Raw genomic sequence first — 19,304 nt, 5'->3', positions numbered from 1 at the left:
CATATTGCCCCCTTGTCAGCACCACACCTGATGAGCCACCACGCTCCCGGGTGAAAGGGAAATCCTCCTGAATTCAGGACATGCTGCTTCTCATCCCAGCAGGCAGAGTATGAATGAAAACCAGAACCACACCGGAAATCCAATCCTAGAGGAAGGTCTTATCCGTACAAGAAGTTACCCGCAGCCACAGTAACCAATCACAACAGCTTGACTCAGGTCAGTGACTAACTTTTAGAGGAAGAACTATACAAGCAACGGGCATTTCTGCCTCATTCAGCAGAAGTTTCCGGACCTCTGACGGGAAAGGCAGGGACAGCGCAGTTCCCAGGCTGCTGCTTGAGAGGCTGCTCCGCTCTGGAAGCTCCGTGGACTGCTCTGCACGTTGCCCACCAGTGGAGGAGAAGCCACTCACCCCCCAAACAGGCAAGTACATTTTTAAGAGCTTTCGGTACTGATGATGGGTAAAGCAAACTAGGAAGTGTGCCAGTTTCATTTTTATCTCTGTTCGATGTCTCCCAAGGGAATGAGTCCTGTCGGTGCTACCTAAATGATCCCACATTCAGCACATGAGATGATTTCCCCTCCGCAGCTCCATCTCATACAACACAAAGTTCTTCATCCCCCCTTATATACCCCAACTGAAGCAAACCTCAAACTCTGGGCTAAAATCACTGTTAGGAAATTAACAGTGATTTTCTTTCTGCCTATTAAACAGCCAGTTCTCCTCTGGGAGGGACAGGGGCAGAGCACCAGGGCACATCCAAGGAGCTGTGCTGGGAGGATTTCTTTGTATTTTGGGGGAGATTTGCCATTGAACAAGGTCTCCTACTTCCCTACTTACAACACTTCTGGGTTTCATTTAGACTTCTCTTACTTACAACACACTGTTCACCCTTCAGCACTTTCACTTCTCACAGCAAGACACAAAACACAATCTTTTTGTGCTGCTCTTACTTTGAAGCACTGCTGACTCTTTCCTGCCAAGCAACAAGATGCACAAGGAAACCAGCAAAAACCCAGCAAGAAACTGCTCAAGCTTTTTTCTCTTTTAAACTTGCATCAGGGCACCAAATGAAACTGATTCAAGCATTTAGGACCACGACGGGTCCTAGGTTAAGGTGCAATGTGCAGTAATGAAAATTATCATGGTATGTACTGGTACATGCAGCAAAATAGCTTAATTGAAAGAGCAATACAAGACTCCAGTGCTGAAGAGCAGTGCTCCCAAATGACCTGTGCTCACCAGCAAAGGGTAGGGTGAGTCGAAATGAGCCTCATGCTTCTACCTCTCCAAATGCTTCCCTATAAACCATCCCATCCAAGTTGTGTCTTGGACTAAGATGGGCTTTTTGGGGTGCTTATCCATTTGGAAAAGTTCTTCCTAATTAAAATAACATGTTTTGTTACAACCTTCTCCTTGTATTTCAAGTGATTTGGCTTAATGTGTCTTGCCTCTTCCTAAGGCACAAGTCCACGTTACTGTGGCTCAGAAATTCATCCAGCTGCAACAGGATGTTTAAAAAAGTCACCAAATCCATAGTGAATCAAATGGATCCAGATGGAGACCTGGTCCCAGTTCGCAGCATGTTGGACCACGAACATTTCAGACCCCTCTGCCTAGTGAGAAGAAAAAGAAAAGCCATATTCCACCCATCTCCCTGCTACAGACAGACGTGGTACAGGCTGGACGACGTGCTGCTGCCCGGACAGGATGGTAAAAGCTCAGGTAAAGGCCACATTTATCAATCTTAAGCTCACAATTTCCACGAACAAAACATTTGGGACTGAACTCCATCATGTTCCATCTTTCTTGTGCACAAATAGTTGTAATATTGAGTCTGTGTAATCACGCTTACGCAAACGCATGGAATGTTTTCAGAGTCGCTCATTCTCAATGGAGGTGATCAAGATTCAAGGCAATTTCTAGTCAAAAAGAGTGTCTCTGACAGAGTCGATGGGAGTCTCAGGCTTTCTGCTGACCCCACAAGAGTGGAGCTGAAAGGAGCTGCCTCTTTGGCCGAAGAGTGGTCCATCAAGCTGCAGAAGAACCACATACCACCACCAAAACTCGAGGCACTGAAAACAGAAAGGTAAGGCAGGCACAAAGGGTTATCCTCCTCTGCCCCATGCCAGGTCACACAATGGTTTTCCCAATAGCCAAACCCCAAGATTAAGACCCAGGAATATGCATCCTCCTGGAGCAGGCAGACTTCCAGAGGCCAGGAAAGAGAGGTGATGAAGATTCCTTACCCAGCTTTGTAATGCTTACAGATCTCTCTGCCATTCAGAAAGCAGGAACACCTCAAGATGGAGTCAAGTCCTCTTCCCTCATGGTTTGTACCTGGGAAGGAGCACTTAGATCAGGATGCATTACCTATCTGACCTGCCAGGCCACCACATCACTGCCCCTCAGACAGAGAAGGGGAATGCATTGAGGACAGCAAGAATTCCAAGCCCATTTTCTGTCACCTTTCCCCCCCCCAGAAGCCACAGACATGGTGATATTTTCATGTAACACAAGCATACAGTCCTACAGGATTTTGTCCTAACTAAACCAGGATTCTTTTGTCTCTTTTAGGAAAATTAATACAAATCACTCCTTCATTCAACAACTACAGAAAACAGGCCAGAAGTTGTACGTGGTTCATGAGACCATAGAAACCCTGGAAGAGGCCAGCTTCGAGGAAACCTCCGGGGCAGAGGGGAACTTCATGGCCCAGTTTTACGCCGAGTTCTGTGCCAAGGTTTGGTTTTCCAGGCTCAGGATACAGCCCTTCCCCACCCTCTGCACATCTTCCAAGCCTGGTAACACATTTATGTTTCACTAACCAGGGTGCCAGAGAGAACAAGCAAAGCATAACCATACCCAAGGGCTGCACCCTGGCCTTCAGAGCATTCCAGCTGGCCATTTCAGATGCATCGTGGGGTAAGTAACTTCCAAAAACTGCCAACTCCTTCATTTGGGAAACACCACTGAAGAGGAAAGATGTTTTCTGAAGCATTATTCAGTCTCACAGCTGCACTCAGCTCATTTCAGGGCATGAACACAATGTGAGCAACAGAAACCCCCTGGGAAGAGGGCTGTACATAGTACACAAGTTAAAAGAGCTCTTTGGGAAAGAGATGCAGCTTCAGGGGGGTGATAAGGAAGGAGAGAGGGATACTGAAAGCCTCAGCTCCAAATTCCAGGAACTGCAGAGCTCCTGCTGAGAAATGACACAGAGAGCAGAGCTAGTTTCGGTTTCTTTTCCCCCTCAGAAGGACAGGGAGCAAACAGGGTGGCTGCTCCTTCACTGGGATAGGCAGAGAAAGAAAGGACTGAGCTCCACAAATCCTGCTTTCTGCCCCTGTGCTCCCCACGCCTGCGTGGATCTGGTTGAGTATAAGCTGTCATATTAATTTCCTTGTGTTTTAACACACTCACTGCCCAATACAGACCCTGATGTAAGGCACAGGACAGTAGGGAATGAGGTTCAGGAATAAGGAGTCTGAAATGAACAGATGCACTAAAGGAGAGCACAACTTGACCTACAACCAGCACGTGAGATGTCAGACGTGGGACACCAACATCTTCAGGCTTAAAACCAACCACCCTTGTAAAAAAATACCCCCCCAGTTTGAAGCCTTTCAGCAATGTCCTTTTTCTCCTGTTGCAGGTCTTCATTATTTCCCAGAAAAACTTACACGCAAGTTGGCATCTGATGGTAAGAAATGTATTTTACTCCTTCCCCTTGCACTATTTCTAACCCCTTTGGGCAAGATTGAATCTCTCCAGGTAAACACAAGCCACCAGAATCAATGTCTTTGCTGTAGTTTAGAGACATGACAACTCAAAGTTGCACATTGCTTTAAAAGAAAATACTCATAGAAGAGTTTCAAACTCTAAATGTAAGGTGCCGGTGAACTTGCCTGGTTTGGAAGTGATATTTGGGCTCGTTCTGGTTTTCAGGTGTCTTGCAAGGAACATTAGGAGCACTGGAGGCAGAAGTTAAAAGGAATTGCCACATTCTCTCCAAGTTGTCTTCTCAGCTGTCCATCATCTTTTTAAAAGCCATCAAAGCTGTGATGAGAGACAGGAACCTCTTCCAAAAACTGAGCCAGAAGGTAAGCAAAGCTCTTCTTACTACCAGGATTTATAGTTGGAGACATCCACCTCTCACCCCAGAAGCCACCTCTCCTGTGCCACAACTACCAACCCAAAAAGCCTTCACTCAGAGCATGTCTGGTCTCCAGCACCACACAGAGAAAGAAGGTGCTCAGGACAGAGTCAGCTGCAGAAATGTGTCCTCTGTAGAGCCCAGCAGGTTCACCTGAAGGTATCAAACTATTTAAATGGCATATTCTGTCTTTAACTGGAGCCAGTGTGAATGCTAAAGCCTCAATTACAGCCTCACAAATAGCTCTTAGGGAGGGGAAGACACATATTACACGACCGTTCGCATGCTCCTGGACTGCAAGGGACTATTCAGCAGCCTCTTAAATCCTGCTGTTTCTTCCTATCTCCCCTAGATGGAAGCAGTTCTTGATGAAGGTGACAGTGGTGAGCTGAAAACAGAAAGCGCAGCCTTAAAAGACCTGCTGAGCCACTTGCAGCATTCCCCAGCACACGTTCTCCACAGCATGGCAACAGCCATCACCTACACTCTTGATGCTTTAGAAGGTAAGGCTTGCTGGCCAGGTTAACAGAGAAATCCAGTAGCAGCATGACACATGAAGAGCATTCCTCACCCTTCACATCTCCCCAGCTGGCTCCAATGGTGGTGGGGTTATAGCACAAATCTGGTTTAATTCTGCAGAGCTCAATGAGGATCAGCTCCTGCTGCTGCTCGAGTCCTTGGAAAACAAGATTGTGGCCCAACAGCTTAAGCTGGTGAGAGAACATACACCTCATCGGGCTCAAATGAAGGGATTGGGGGGGGGGGGGTGTTATTTCAAGTAAAGGAACATTTACATGATGATACAGGTAGCATTACCACAATTCAGGGTAACACGGGGCAAAAGGAAGGAATAATTGCTTCAAACTTGGCAGGGATCAGAATACTTTAAGGAAAATCACCCCAAGACATGAAGACCAAATTCTTTTGCTGATAATCAGCATTCAATTGGACTCAGCTACCACCACTTGGCTGGAAATGGTGGTCAGAGATCTCTGGCTGCTTTGGCTCCTGACTCAAAAAAGAAAACAGCATAAACCCCACCATTTGACAATTGTAATTTCTTGGCCATAACTAATTCCCAAGGAATTAGTTAGTTCCAGCCAGGAACTGAATACACAAGCACAATAATCTTTCAGGTTGAAAAGTCCCATATGAGAAGCACCTCACAAACCCAAGAGCTCATTTACTTAACAACTTCCACAGAGGGGATATTAAAACATGGATTTTGCCTTTCTTTTTTGGTCCTTGCTATGAAGGTTGAGAGCATCTTGAAACAGAGAGAACACAGGAAGGGGTCCAACACAGACCCCAGCTTGCTCTCCTTCTCCCGAGAGAGGGAACACCAACTAACCATTGCAATGATGGAGATGAGTGGGGTGAAGCTCCATGAGGATGGATCTGCTGCCTGCACAGAGGGAGCCTTCTCAGCCATAGCAGCCCTGTACGTGTCTCTATACGTCCTCAACCTTCTGAGTAACCCATGTTAGGTTACACAATCCTCCCATGAGTGGTGATTTAAAGATAGTCACTTAACAATGTATTTGAAAGTCTCTTACCACAAGCCAGCTTCTTTCTCCAAGTTTCATCCCTGCATAGATGAGGCTCTTACACTGCTTTGAAATGAGTAGCAAAGAAAAAAAGCTGTGGCTGCCCCATCCCTGGCACTGTTTAAGGCCAGGTTGGACACAGGGGCTTGGAGCAACCTGCTCTAGTGGAAGGTGTCCCTGCCTGTGGCAGGGGGTTGGAGCTGGATGAGCTTTTAGGTCCTTTCCAACCCAAACCACTCGATGATTCTAAAATCAAACTTAAGGCAAGAAAACTCCTTTTCGAAGCCAGCTCCCAAACCTGGTTCTCCTTTCCTCCCACGTGAATGCAGAATGCCAACTGCAAAACCCACCAGCCCAAATAATCACATGCCGGTTGGTTGAGCTTTACATGATCCTGATTTTCCTAAATCCAAACCACTACCACAGCTGCTCACACACCAAGGAGCACACGAGGAATCCCTCCCTAGTAACACCATGGCTCAATTAACTGCTAAGGGGGATCTTAGTGCGGTTTAACGATGCCCACCCGGTAAAGCAGCATCACACACCCCACCTGCGAGAAGTGTGTGTGAAACTACACTTCAGAATAGTATTATGCATGCTTTAATGACTGCTTTATAAATAAAGTTCTTTACTGACCAACTGAGCACTTTTAAAGGGCAGTTTTTACCCTGAGGTAACGCCGCGGTGCCACCCGCCCGGCTCCCCTCAGCGCGGGGGTCCCTCATCCAGGGACAGCGCTGCTTACCTGGGCGGTCACTGACGGCTCCGGGGGCAGCAGCGGCACCGCGGGGAGCTGCCCATGGTGCGAGGGGAGCGGGAGCCCGACCCCGAGCCCCGGCCGGCGCCAGCGGCGGCGGCAGCCGCTCCCTCGCACCTCACCTCAGCGCGGCAGGCGGGCGCAGCCGAGCGGCAGCACGGAAACACCCGAGCGTCCTCCGGAGACACCCGAGCGTTTAACTCGGCAAGACAAGGCGAGACGGAAAGAGCCGAACGCACATCCCGCTCGGCGCTCGACTGCGCGAGCCTAGCTATCAGCGAGGGGCGGCGCGGCTGGCCGGGCCTGGCGGCTCCCGGCGTGCTCCGCGGTTGGTGCAGTGTCATGAAGCAGGAGGCCCCGTCCCGCCGCCGCGGCGACAAGGCCAAAGCGCCCCCCGAGGGGCCGCCGCCAGCGCCCCCCGACGTGGAGATGCAGGAGGAGGCGGCCCCCGCCGACACGGCCGGGGAGCGGCAGCCGCAGCGGGAGCTCGATGCCATCACGTTGGAGGGTGAGGTGGAGGTTGGGGGGGGTACCGGGTCCGTGTGATGGGGGTCTGGGGGGGGGGGCGGTTGTGGGGAGAAAAGGGGGGAGGGTCGCTGTGGGGAGCCCCCGTGGGGGATCTGTGTAGGGCTGGGGAGGGGGGAGATGGGAGAGGAAGGGAATGGGGGGGTTGGAGGGAGGTGGGGGGGTGCTTGAGGAGGAGGAGGGGGAATGGGGGGGTTCCTGAGGAAGAGGAAGAGGAAGAGGTAATGGGGGGGTTCCTGAGGAAGAGGAAGGGGTAATGGGGGATCCTTGAGGAAGGGGTAATGGGGGGTCCTTGAGGAAGAGGAAGGGGTAATGGGGGGGTTTCTGAGGAAGAGGAAGGGGTAATGGGGGGTCTTTGAGGAGGAGGAAGTAGTGGGGGGGGTCCCTGAGGAGGAAGAGGGGTAATGGGGGGGTCCTTGAGGAGGAGGAAGTAGTGGGAGGGCTCCTTGGAGAGAAAGAGGTAGTGGTGGGGGGATCATTAAGGAGGAGGCATAGTGTGGGGTGAGGAAGAGGGAGTACTGGGGGGGTGCTGGAGAGGGTGTCAGAGTGGGGAAAGGGAGGTGGGAAGGTGTGTTTTGGGGGGGAGGATGGGCTGAGAGGGGTGGGGGGAGCTGCAGAAGAGCCGTGGTGGGATCCTGAGGGGCTGCAGAGGGAGGATGGAGAATGAGGGGGGGTGGAATAGCAGGGGGGGGGGTCACTGGGGACCACATAGTCCCGCTGCCACGAGCAGACAGAGGGACCCAGCGCTGCCTTTGCTCTGGTTGAGGCTGTTCCCGGTGCTCCCGCAGATATCAAGGAGCACGTGAAGCAGCTGGAAAAGGCTGTGTCGGGGAAGGAGCCGCGCTACGTCCTGCGGGCTCTGCGGGCCCTGCCCTCCACCTCCCGCCGCCTCAACTCCAACGTGCTGCACAAAGCCATCCACGGGTTCTTCACCTCCAACAGCACCGTGCGGGATTTCCTCCTCGGCTTCCTGGAGGAGGTACGGGCAGAGGGGACGCCTTGCCCTGCACTGAGGAACCCTCTGGAGTGCTGCTGTGTGGGGTGGGAGGGCACTGGGAACAGAGGAGCTCAGGGATGCTGGCACTGCAGCTCTTGGCAGGGATGGGGCTGTAGTGCCAGCAGCCTGGGCTGGCTTTTGTCACCCTCTTGTCACCTGGGCTCGCTGCGGGCAGAGGTGGCGGGGGGGGAACCAGGCATCCAGCAGTGTCTCTCCCCTCAGTCCATGGACACAGAAGCTGAGCTGCAGTTTCGTCCACGCACGGGGAAGGCGGCCTCAGCCCCGCTCTTGCCAGAAGTGGAGACTTATCTCCAGCTGCTTCTGGTCATCTACCTGATGAACAGCAAGCGGTACCCAGAGGTGAGGTTCCCTGAGCTGCCAGTTTGGGCGCTGAGCTCTTTGTGTGGTGCTCCTGCACCAGGCAGGGTGTGGAGAATCCAACGGGCCCGCCTGTGTCCCCACACTTTCCCCTTTGTTCTAGCTGTATCTGGAGGCACCCCTGGGCTCAGTCCGCAGCCCTGGCAGCCTCTCTGCTCTTCAGAGCAGCAGTTCCTCCGCTTTGAGCTCTGTTCCCCTCCTGCAGGCTCAGAAAGTGTCTGACGACCTGATGCAAAAGATCAGCTCCCAGAACCGCCGGGCCCTTGACCTGGTGGTGGCAAAATGTTACTACTACCACTCCCGCATCTACGAGTTCCTGAACAAACTCGATGTGGTCAGGAGGTAGGCTGGGGCCTGCACCCCGAAGAGCCAGGGCTGCTGCTCTCCTCCTCCCTGCCACGTTCTCTCCCTTCCCTGCAGCTTCCTGCACGCCCGGCTCCGGACGGCCACGCTGCGGCACGATGCGGACGGCCAGGCCACCCTCCTGAACCTGCTGCTGAGGAACTATCTCCACTACAACCTCTACGACCAAGCCGAGAAGCTCGTCTCCAAGTCCGTGTTTCCCGAGCAGGCCAACAACAACGAGTGGGCTCGGTACCTCTATTACACAGGTGAGACGGAGGGTCCCACGCTTGGGCTGCGCCTGAGAACAAGGGCTCTGCTTCTCCACAGAACGCCTTGGAGCAGCTGGAGATGGGGCTTCCAGGCAGGATTTGATCCAGTGGATCCGGTTGGATTCGCTTTTCCAAGCCCCTTGTGGCCTGTCTCAACGCAGGGCGCATCAAGGCCATCCAGCTGGAGTACTCGGAGGCGCGGAGGACCATGACGAACGCCCTGCGGAAGGCCCCGCAGCACACGGCCGTCGGCTTCAAACAGACAGTGAGCAGGGATGGGAAGCTTGAGGGGTTTGGATCCTCCTGGATCCTCAGGGAAGCTGCTGCTCACGTGGTCTCTTTCTTCTCAAGGTGCACAAGCTGCTCATCGTGGTGGAGCTGCTGCTGGGGGAGATCCCGGACAGGCTCCAGTTCAGACAACCCTCCCTCAAGCGCTCGCTCATGCCCTACTTCCTCCTGACTCAGGGTACAACAGGCAGCTCATTGAGCTGTGTCCTGGGCTTTGGGGGAGCAGGAAGCCTTGGGAAGAGGGGCTGTGGGGGTTTCTTTCCTCTCCCCTCAGGGGGATTCAGCTGCAGGCTCTGCGTGGGGAGGAGGCGGCAGCTTCTTGGAGGAAGGGAGCTGCCTCCTTGCTTTCCCTACCATTCTCCTTCCCTGACAAACACCTTCTCTCCTCCAGCTGTCAGGACTGGGAACCTGGCCAAATTCAACCAAGTCCTTGATCAGTTTGGGGACAAGTTCCAGGCTGATGGCACCTACACCCTGATCATTCGTCTGAGGCACAATGTCATCAAGACGGGTAGGAGGCTGCAGTGATGGTACCTGGGGACCCTGGGGCTGCCTGGCCCGGGGGCTCCACTCCTGTCCCTCCTCGCAGGTGTCCGGATGATTAGCTTGTCCTACTCTCGCATCTCTCTGGCTGACATTGCCCAGAAGTTGCAGCTGGACAGTCCAGAGGATGCAGAGTTCATCGTTGCCAAGGTACCTACATCCAAGTCCTGTCCTTCTGCATCCTGGGCTGCCCACAGCCCCCACTTCTGGCAGCAGGCTCCCTCCCTGGGGCAGCCGCTGGTTTTAGGTTGAGGCCCCTCCAAGGGGACGCTGGGGACACTGAGGGCACCATGTCCCCTCTCTGCGCGCTGTGTCCTGAGCCCACCGCTCCTGTCACAGCAGCCAGCTCCTCCCTTCACCCTAAAGCTCAGACCCGGGAGCCAGCGGGTGCCCTGACCTGCGCTCCGGCTTGCAGGCCATCCGGGACGGCGTGATCGAGGCCAGCATTAACCATGAGAAGGGCTACGTCCAGTCGAAGGAGATGATCGACATCTACTCCACGCGGGAGCCCCAGCTGGCCTTTCACCAGCGCATCTCTTTCTGCCTCGACATCCACAACATGTCTGTGAAGGTGCGAGGGGCTGGCAGGGGCTGGCCAAGGGGACCGCGGGGACACTTGAGGAGCTTCCCCTTTAGAATCATAGAATAGTTTGGGTTGAAAGGGACCTTAAGATCATCCCGTTCCAACCCCCCTATTATGGGCAGGGACACCTCACACTAGACCATGTTGCCCAAGCCTTGTCCAACCTGTCCTTGAACACTGCCAGTGATGGAGTATTTACCACTTCTCTGGGCACCCTGTGCCAGCACCTCAGCACCCCCACAGGAAGAACTTCTTCCTTATATCCAACCTGAACTTCTCCTGTTTCAGTTTAAACCCATCACCCCTTGTCCTATCACTACACTCCCTGATGAAATCCCTTCCTTTTTGTTCCAGGCCATGAGGTTCCCACCCAAATCTTACAACAAGGACTTGGAATCTGCAGAGGTGAGATCTCCTCGGGGGGGTTCCTCTGCAGCCACCTAGGCCGCGGCACAGGCACAGCTCCTGTTCCCAGCCACCACCAACCTTTTCCTTTGGCCTTTTCCTTCCAGGAGCGCCGGGAGCGCGAGCAGCAGGACCTGGAGTTCGCAAAGGAGATGGCAGAGGATGATGATGATGGTTTCCCATGACCCTCTGGCCTGGCTCTACTTTTTTATTTGTCCCTAGGGCAGATGCTGCCTGAGCGGCGCTTCCCCCGCGCGGCCCCGGCCCCTTTCTTTTATAGATACCTGCATGTCTGTCCGGTGGGAGGGGGACACTGGGGGGGGTCCCTGGGTCTGCAGCCTCTTCCCATCCCCCTGCTTCCCGCAGCGGGATCCCCCTTCCCCAATAACCCAACATCCTTTTAAGGTCTCTTGTGGTCATGGTGGTTGCACAGATGAGCCCCTGGCCTGGGGCCTCCTGGGGAAGCAGGGCCAGGGCGGGTGACGGGAGCGCGGCACGGCCGGTGCCCCCAGCTCTCACAGCAATGATGGGGTCAAACTTTGTTAAGCTTCAATTATGACTTTTAAAATAAAAGTTGGAAAAACACCAGCCTGGCTGGGGCCTGCGAGGGGGGGTTTGGTGGAGCTCTGAGCACCTGTGGCTGAATTGGTGCCTCCTCAGGGGCTGGAGCTGGGACCAAGTTCTGGCCCAGATCATCCCCCAGTGGTGCTGGGGATAGGGGGAACAGGGGCGCTGGGACCTGTGGGGCAGCCCAGAGCTTAGCCAGGATAGATACTGGTACCAAGAGATGGCAGTGGAATCCTGCTTCCCAAAAACTTCTTTGTTCAGTGGCTGCAGCAAAGACTAGAGCAGGGATCAGCACCATGTGCACAGAGAGAGAGGACTGAGCCCCCCCATCCTGCTGGGAAAGGCACATGCGGGTCAGGCTGGGCCCTTTTTGTACCTCACAGACACCAGACTTGGGGAGTGATGGGACCTGCAGCTGTGCTGGGTGGGTCCCACCAGCATGTGGGCTTGTTCTCCAGGGAAATCCATGAATTTCCCAGCATGTCCATGCGAGGCTGGTGGCCATGGGCTGAGGATCAAGTGTGGGACTGCCCAGGGTGCAGCCTGTCCCCACTCTAAGGCCACCCCTGGGGCAGAGGAGGGAAGATGAGAGCTAGATCCAGCCCTGGGAACACAGGGGACACCCTTGGAAGCATTCACTTAGGGATGCTGGGCAGGGGCTGAGGGTGCCCAGGTCAGGCCTTGCAGAGGAAGGGTGACCACAAGGCAGAACCGTAGCGGAGCGGATACTGGGGACAGTACCCAGGGCCGGGCAGCTCCGGTCCCGGGGGTTTTGTGCTGCCCTCGTGCCCCAGCACCCACCCACAGGGTTTCGGGTCTGGTCACCACTTCCTTCCTCCCTTCTCTGTAAAGCTGACAAGGACTTTGGGCTCCACCAGGCACTGATTCACGTCCCCCCCACCCCGATTCCTGAAAGCACCGACCTGCTGAGATGGCAGCTCCGCTCTGGGGTGATCCCACAGGCACAATGCGCCAAACCCCTTCCTTGGGCACTGGCTCCAGAAGGGCCCCAGTTTCCACCGGCTCCAGGGAGGGCACATGCAGAGCTGCGGGGGGGGTTCTCCCTATAAACAGGCTCCACTACCGAGGTCCTTTCACACAGCCTGAGGGCAGAACATGTACTGTCAGGTTTAGGAAGAGAAGTCATCATTAGGTTTCAGAGTTAACACCTGCCTCATGCCAGGCATGGTGAGCACCTGGGTGGTGCTCACAGATTGACTGCAACCACCAATGTGGGGTTCCTTTCCCCAGCTGGAGGTGGGAGCAGCTCCCAGGGCCTGGAGCTGGCTCTGGGGCCCATCCCAGTGGTCCATGTCCCCATCCCCATGGCGTGCACGAGGGCAGTGATGGGACCCAGGCTGGGTGCAGAGATCAGCACTGTGCTGGAGTCACCCTACCCGCATCCCTGCATCCCACACCCTGGCCCGTGCTGGTCAGGAGCCGTCCCAGCTGGCACCGACCCAGCAAATCATCCTGGAAGCACTTGCGGGAAGCGGCACAAGCCAAAATCCCCCGGTCAGCGCTGTGGGGCCGTGGTGGGGCGGGAGCAGCTGGCCCCGTGCAGGGGCTGCTCTGGCCAACACTTCCCCGAAGGGGCTGGTGAGGACGGCCCCGGCCAGGGGGTCAGGCCCCCGGTGCTCAGCCCCATGCACGGGGATGCTGAGCACAGCCCGGCTCCGCAGCACCCATCGAGGCGGGATCCAGCACTGGAGTGCTGAACCAGGGCAAGTGCCTGAATGGGGTCTCACCTTGGCCGTCTCCCACTGGTCCCACCACTGTGAAGGTCACGCTGTTGTTGCCTGCCCTGACACTGGGGTGAGGCGCTCGGGCAGGGGACGTGTCCACATGGGTTGGGAATGGCAATGATCCTGGAGGAATGCCGGCTGTGAAAAGCCACCGTCCCCTCGCCCTGTCACCTGCGAGTGACCCCGCAGTGCTGGGCACTGGGCGGCGAAGGCAGAGCTGGGTTAATGTGTCACCGAGCCACCGGCCCCGCACCTGGCACCCGCCGCAGTGCAAGGGCTCTGCAGGGCACCCGCCGCTGCTGTGTCGAGGGGCACCCGCTGCCCACCGGGAAAGCCCCAGGGCAGGAGGGGTGGGCAGCGGCGAGCACCCGCACCCGGATTTGCATGTTGGTGATTAAGGCAATGAAGCAACCGGAGTTGTTGCCACATCAGTGTGAATCCCCGGGGCCGCTATAAATGCCCTGATCAATGCCGGGGCAGGAGCTGTGCCGGGCCGGGCTGCTCTCACACACAGGAGGAGACACCGAGCTGGTCACCATGTGCGCTGTCACCCGTGAGTACCACAGCCCCACAGCCGCTGCTTCCAGTGCTCCCAGTGCTCCCAGTGCTAAAACTGCTCCCACAGCACCAACTGCTCCCACTGCTCCCAGCACTAAAACTGCTCCCACCACTCCCAGTGCTCCCACTGCACCCACTGCTCCCAGTGCTCCGACTGGTCCCATTGCTTCCACTGCTCCCAGTACTCTCATTGCTCCCACTGCTAAAAATGCACCCACTGCTCCCACTGCTCCCTGTGCTTCCACTGCTCGCATTGCTCCAACTGCTCCTATTGCTCCCACTGCTAAAACTGCTTTCACTGCACCCACTGCTCCCGCTGCACCCGTCATGCCCAATGCACCCATCGCTCTCACTGCTCCAACAGCACCCACTTCTTCCACAGCTCCCAGACCACCCATTAAACCCATTCTACCTGTAGCACCCGCTGCACCTGCACACCCAAAGCCCGCAGCCCATAGCCCCAGCACCATGGGGCTGGTGGGATACAGGCAGCACCTGGTCCATCTCCCCGCCTTCCAGGGAGTCCCTGCCCCTTCCCTAGGCTGTGTTGGTGCCACCATCCCTGGTGGCAGGGTTGGGGCTGTGCCACGGTGGGTGGGTGCTGAGCTGCTGTCCCCGCAGGCGTACTGGTGTTGCTGCTGTGGGCGCCGTGGCAGGAGCTGCTCGGGGCGCCGCTGGCCGAGCTCTCGGGGGACCAGAGATTTCACACCTTCCTCAAAAACAACCTGGAATTCACCCGCAAGATCAAGGGGGATGTGGCCGCACTGCAGCGTGTGGTGGTGAGTCCTGGGCACTGCAGTGGGGTGGCAGTGGTGACTGTCCCCTTCCCAGCCTTATCGTCCCCTTGCGCCTCTGGCCACACTGCTCACCCAGGGCACATGCAGGGGCTGTGGCCATGCACGGTGCTGCTGCTCCCTTGGGGACACTTGGGGACATCCCCAGGGCACAAACCAGCTGGGGCAGCCACAGCGGTTTGCTTTTGTCTCATCTCCATTACATTGGGTCTACCCCATCCTGCACCTCAGGGATGGATGTTGGGGGTGACAGGGTCCTCCAGCCATCCTGACCGTGTCCCCCCTTGGCCACAGTGTGACACCTTCCAGCTGTGCAAGGAGGAAGAGCTGCTGCTGCTGCGGCAGGACCTGGATATCGCGCAGGCGCCGCTGGAGCTGTGCCACGGCCGCAGCTTCCAGGCGGTGAGTGCCAAAGCCCATCCATGCTACAAGCTAGCCACGCTCAGTCCTGCCAGTGCCACAGTGGCCGTGCTGAGCTGACCACGCCGTGCCCACTGCAGGACGCGTGCTTCAGCCAGATCCGAGAGGGGCTCCGCACATACCACAGCTCCCTTGATGCCGTCCTGGAGCTGCTGCCTGGACACGCTGCGCTGGTGGAGACCCTGCAGCTGGATGCTGCCAACCTATCCTCCAACATCCAGCATCAGGTGAGGGGACCTGGGGGACAGGATGGGCACAGCAGGGACACCACATCCTGGGCTATATCGCCAGAGCATGAGCAGCAGGTCAAGGAAGGAGATTCTTCCCTTCTGCTGTGCTCTGGGGAGACCCCCCCCAGTCCTGATCCAGCTCTGGGGCAACAGCACAAGAGGGACGTGGAGCTGCTGGAGCGAGGCCAGAGGAGGCCCCGGAGCTGCTGCGAGGGCTGGAGCAGCTCTGCTCTGGAGCCAGGCTGAGAGAGCTGGGCTGGTTCAGCCTGGAGAAGAGAAGGCTCCTGAAGGGGAGACCTTAGAGCAGCTCCAGTGCCTAAAGGGGCTCCAGGAAACCTGGAGAGGGGCTTTGGACAAGGGATGGAGGGACAGGCCAAGGGGAATGGCTTTAACCTGCCAGAGGGGAGATTGAGATGAGCTCTGAGGCAGAAGCTCTTCCCTGTGAGGGTGCTGAGGCGCTGGCACAGGGTGCCCAGAGAAGCTGTGGCTGCCCCATCCCTGGCAGTGTTCAAGGCCAGGTTGGACACAGGGGCTTGGAGCAACCTGCTCTAGTGGAAGGTGTCCCTGCCCGTGGCAGGGGGATGGAACTGGGTGAATTTTAGAGTCCCTTCCAACCCAAAGCAGGCTGGGATTCTATGACACGGGGCTCTGCTGCCGTGCTCCCAGGGTCCAGAGCTGATGCCTCTGCCTCTGCCCAGTTACAGATGGAAGACCTGGGCCTGGCCACGGTGACGTACCCCACGGAGGCCCGGCGTCCCCTCCCCGCCTTCTCCTCCCATTTCCACCACCAGGTCGGCGGCTTCTTCATTCTGGCCAACTTCCAGCGGTTCCTGGAGACGGCGTACCGGGCGCTGCGGCACCTCGCGCACCTCTGACCCTGGCCCTGCACCACCTCTCCCTATTTATTTATGTCCCAGCCCGGGCACCCTTCCCGGGAGCTCCTGGCTTTTCCGCCTATTTAATGTTTATGGCTATTTAATATCTCTCCGGCTGGGAATGCTGCCCAGCACCAGCCCCGTGGTGCCACTGTGCACAGGCCCGTGCGCAGCATCACCCTTGTTTAATATTTAAACAAAAGTGTATCTCTGCTACGAGTTGCTGAGCCCCCATGGGCTTCCCCATGGGCTCAGGGTGCTGCATCCCACAGGGAAACCGTCTTCATCTGTTGGAGCATCATTTCCCTGCCTGGGCTGCAGGGACAAACCTGACCAGTGTCATTTCTCGTTGGCGTAGTGACATTCATTAATATTTATTAGCCATTAGGGAAGAGGGAGGGAAAGAAGGAGATGCCGTAGGGATGCAGCAGCTTCCCAGGATGAGGTTTTTCCACGGCCCATCCCCTTTCCCTGTTAAACTCGGTGTATTTATTGCAGTTTAAGTTATTCTCATCCATTTCCCAGTCTCATGGCTCCCAGAGCCGTATTGGATGTTTCCCAGCCCATTCCGGCGTGTTTTGTACTGTATTTATTGCTGCCTGAGCCCCAGAGACACATCCCTGCTCGGTTTTATACGCGATATAAACGGAAATAAACTATTTTTGCTCCAGAGCTCGGCTGTCTGCCTGTGCTGCCTGCGTGGGGGGGATGATGTGTGGCCGCGGTGCGCGGACATGGGAACAGAGACATTGGGCACAAGGGAACAGCCTCATTTGAGACCAGCCTGTGGTCTCTGGCATTGCCCAGCCCCGGCGCTTCCAACGCGGCACAAGCCCCCCCCGGAGCCGGGCCCCGCCGTGGGGGGGCCGGGTGCGGCTGCAGGGACGGGGGTGGCGGCTTCCTCTGGCACCAGCAGTTGGGCAAGAGCCGGTTCCTAGAAAGCACCGGAGCCTCCCGTGCCGGCAGCACCGAGCGGGGGCACCGGCACCGCACCGGGACCCACCGGCAGCGTGGAGCATCCCTGTGCTGTGCCGGGAGGGCGAGCACCAGTGCAGTGAGTGCTCAGGGCTCTTTGCTCTGGGGTTGGTGGCAGCGGGGACCCTGCGGTCCCTCTTTTGCTGCTGCCACAAAGGAAATCTGTCCCAGAGCTGCCCAGGGATGTGCCTGGAGCCCTCCTGGAGTTGCCACAATGGGATGGGACTTCCAGATCCAAGAAAGGCAAAGAGAACGAAAAGGAAAGGAAAGCAAAGCCAAGCCAAGGAAACCTGGGCATCCCCCCTGGGCTGTCCCTGTGCTCCCAGCCTTGCACCAGTCCCATTTTCTCCCACCAGTCCCATGCTCATGTCCCATGACCGCCGGCATCCCTGCACCACACTCAGCTTGGCCCCAGTGGATGCCCGCAGGTCCCTGTTCCTGCCTTCCCCCAGTTTCCCAGCCCTGGGAAGGGCCAAGCACAAAGCTCCATGCCAGCCCATTGCCACCATCCTGCCCATGCTGGTCTGGCTGCACATGCTGCTGCAGTGGCTTTCAGGAGAGCAACCAGCAAGAGCCACAGCTCCTTCCTGCCCCAGCTTATCAGTACTTACAGGAAACCCCTTCTCCCGCTCCAGCCCTTTCCGGGAACGTGAAGAGCAGGAGCCAGCCCCAAGCATAGGGCAGCTGCCAGCAAATATTGACAGAGCTGGGAAGGCCTAGGGCCGGGTCCTGCTCTTTGCTCTGAGCTAACGGTAAAGACCGGCCCCGGGCAGAGGTGCCAGCTTAATGCAGGACTCAACCCAAGTCCGGCCCCGCACGGCTCCTCCACTGCCTGCATTGGGGTCTGTCCCTGCAGCAAAGCCTGGGAACTCAGCAAAGCTGAGCTCATCCCTGGTCAGGCAGGTCCTGGCTCACCATCCAGCTGCCTGTTCCCTGTGGCATTGACCCAAAGCCCATAGCACCGCACTGGGGCCTCCCCGTGCTGCCTCTTCCTTGGCATCACCAAAGCACTGGCTTTGGAGCCCCCAAAACAAAGCACTTACTTTGGATCCCCCAAAACAAAGCACTCCGGAGCCCCCAAAACACAGAGTGAACCCTGCTAATGCCAATGGGGGCTGGAGGCAGAGCCCAGCCCTGGAGATGGTGCAGGGAGTGGGCTCAAGCCGAGGCACCCTGAGGGGAAGGCTGGTGCCCGGCTGCCCAAACACCGCTTCCCATCTGTCATGAGTCAAACAGAGCACACACATGGAAGGAGCAGAGATGAAGCTGTCCTGGCCCTGCCACCCCCTCAGGGCCAGGGATTTGTGACAGTTAGATGTGGAGTCACCACCAAAGCAGCTGACCTGTGCTGGGACAGCCCCACTGAGGAGCCTCTCCCAGCGCAGCGCTGGTGAGGCGCAGTTACTCACCATGTGCTGGGTGCCTGGGACGCGGTGTGAACTCATGCTCACGTGGAGGAATTTCCAACAAGAACTTGCTTGCAACTTCCTGCGAGGCCGGGAAGCAGCGAAGCATCTCTGCTCCAGCCAGCCCAGCATCACCCGCAGCCTGCTGTGCTGCTCTGGGCAAGGACAGAGCGAGTGGCATTTCCCTTTCCTGCCCAGTCCAGGTCTTGGCTACTTGCTCTCCATCATCCCCACCATCAAGGTGAGGGGTTTGGGAAATGCCCAGCAGCAGCTTTCTGTCCTGGCTCCTCAGCTACGGGAGCAGGGTCTGGATGTTTGCACTCTGTGAGCCGAGAGCGGGCACCAGAAACGCAGTACACAGATGGAATTTTAGGTGGCCAAGGCCACTGTCACGCTCCCTGCAGAGGTGATGATTTTGGGAGACAGTGGCTGTTACAGTGGGAAATTATACTGTTATGCTGGAGCTAAGAAATTGAGACTGAGCAGCAAATGTCTTTGGGAGCCTGTGCCAGGGCATCGCCCTTCCTTCCAGGGATACATGGGAGCCCCACAGGCGATGTGATCACCCCAAAGCATGAAACCTCACCCTGAACTCAGCCTTACCGGGCAAGTGCAGCAAGGACCTGATGCCAGCACACAGGAAAAGTGCCTGCTCCCAGCACGGTGGATGTGGCCTCCCCCAGGCGCAGCACCGGCAGCGTTACTGCTGCAGGGCTGGGACACCTCGAGCCAGGAGCCTCCCTGTCAGTGGTCCCCAGAACAAGGTTACAGCCTCCAAGAGGGCCACAGCTCAGGAGGAGATTCAAGCCCGAGGTGGCCAGAGCGGGACCGAGCAGAGGGATGAGGGGAAGCAGGAGGGACACGGGGCCAGGGGTGCTTTGCCAGCTGCCAACCCACACGAGGGGCCAGTGCACATCAGCAGCTTCGCCCATCTCTG

At 56.7% G+C, this 19,304-nt stretch overlaps 3 protein-coding genes across 4 annotated transcripts; all 3 read left to right on the top strand.

Moving 5' to 3' along the window:
• Nucleotides 1-225: 225 nt before the first annotated feature.
• GSDMA (gasdermin A) lies at nucleotides 226-6,350 on the top strand. Of its 2 annotated transcripts, none has more exons than XM_030508448.1 (10): nucleotides 226-423; nucleotides 1,464-1,726; nucleotides 1,880-2,090; nucleotides 2,579-2,744; nucleotides 2,833-2,926; nucleotides 3,657-3,704; nucleotides 3,950-4,104; nucleotides 4,510-4,660; nucleotides 4,797-4,870; nucleotides 5,414-6,350. In XM_030508448.1, exons 2-10 carry the CDS (start codon nucleotides 1,513-1,515, stop codon nucleotides 5,642-5,644), a joined length of 1,344 nt encoding a protein of 447 aa, XP_030364308.1. In that variant the 5' UTR covers nucleotides 226-423; nucleotides 1,464-1,512; the 3' UTR covers nucleotides 5,645-6,350. The 2 variants fall into 2 exon arrangements, with proteins under 2 accessions (XP_030364308.1, XP_030364306.1); XM_030508446.1 differs by lacking the exon at nucleotides 226-423 and adding an exon at nucleotides 447-1,257.
• Nucleotides 6,351-6,436: 86 nt separating this feature from the next.
• Nucleotides 6,437-11,385, top strand: PSMD3 (proteasome 26S subunit, non-ATPase 3). Its single transcript, XM_030508417.1, has 12 exons — nucleotides 6,437-6,972; nucleotides 7,778-7,968; nucleotides 8,209-8,346; nucleotides 8,570-8,706; nucleotides 8,785-8,975; nucleotides 9,140-9,243; nucleotides 9,330-9,444; nucleotides 9,658-9,777; nucleotides 9,856-9,959; nucleotides 10,225-10,380; nucleotides 10,747-10,797; nucleotides 10,905-11,385. Exons 1-12 carry the CDS (start codon nucleotides 6,507-6,509, stop codon nucleotides 10,980-10,982), a joined length of 1,851 nt encoding a protein of 616 aa, XP_030364277.1. The 5' UTR covers nucleotides 6,437-6,506; the 3' UTR covers nucleotides 10,983-11,385.
• A 2,192-nt stretch (nucleotides 11,386-13,577) lies between these two features.
• CSF3 (colony stimulating factor 3) lies at nucleotides 13,578-16,658 on the top strand. The gene is made up of 5 exons (XM_030509066.1): nucleotides 13,578-13,662; nucleotides 14,289-14,446; nucleotides 14,756-14,863; nucleotides 14,962-15,108; nucleotides 15,810-16,658. Exons 1-5 carry the CDS (start codon nucleotides 13,578-13,580, stop codon nucleotides 15,984-15,986), a joined length of 675 nt encoding a protein of 224 aa, XP_030364926.1. The 3' UTR covers nucleotides 15,987-16,658.
• The last annotated feature ends 2,646 nt before the right edge of the window (nucleotides 16,659-19,304 follow it).

The sequence above is a fragment of the Strigops habroptila genome, chromosome 19, assembly GCF_004027225.2.
Source record: "Strigops habroptila isolate Jane chromosome 19, bStrHab1.2.pri, whole genome shotgun sequence".
NCBI classification, from domain to species: Eukaryota; Metazoa; Chordata; class Aves; order Psittaciformes; family Psittacidae; genus Strigops; species Strigops habroptila.
Note: the sequence above shows the minus strand (reverse complement) of the source record. Positions and strands in the feature narration are given on the sequence as shown.

What these genes read in the sequence shown, in the direction of transcription:
- GSDMA (XM_030508446.1), top strand. Translation starts at nt 1,124, where the DNA reads ATGTGCAGTAATGAAAATTATCATGGTATGTACTGGTACATGCAGCAA. An exon ending in GCTCACCAGCAAAGGGTAGG is followed by an intron (nt 1,258 to 1,463) that starts GTGAGTCGAAAT and finishes CCTCTTCCTAAG; the next exon opens with GCACAAGTCCACGTTACTGT. An exon ending in CACTCTTGATGCTTTAGAAG is followed by an intron (nt 4,661 to 4,796) that starts GTAAGGCTTGCT and finishes TTAATTCTGCAG; the next exon opens with AGCTCAATGAGGATCAGCTC.
- PSMD3 (XM_030508417.1), top strand. Translation starts at nt 6,507, where the DNA reads ATGGTGCGAGGGGAGCGGGAGCCCGACCCCGAGCCCCGGCCGGCGCCA. An exon ending in AAACTCGATGTGGTCAGGAG is followed by an intron (nt 8,707 to 8,784) that starts GTAGGCTGGGGC and finishes CCTTCCCTGCAG; the next exon opens with CTTCCTGCACGCCCGGCTCC. An exon ending in TCGGTACCTCTATTACACAG is followed by an intron (nt 8,976 to 9,139) that starts GTGAGACGGAGG and finishes GTCTCAACGCAG; the next exon opens with GGCGCATCAAGGCCATCCAG.
- CSF3 (XM_030509066.1), top strand. Translation starts at nt 13,578, where the DNA reads ATGCCGGGGCAGGAGCTGTGCCGGGCCGGGCTGCTCTCACACACAGGA. An exon ending in CCGCACTGCAGCGTGTGGTG is followed by an intron (nt 14,447 to 14,755) that starts GTGAGTCCTGGG and finishes CCTTGGCCACAG; the next exon opens with TGTGACACCTTCCAGCTGTG. An exon ending in CCTCCAACATCCAGCATCAG is followed by an intron (nt 15,109 to 15,809) that starts GTGAGGGGACCT and finishes GCCTCTGCCCAG; the next exon opens with TTACAGATGGAAGACCTGGG.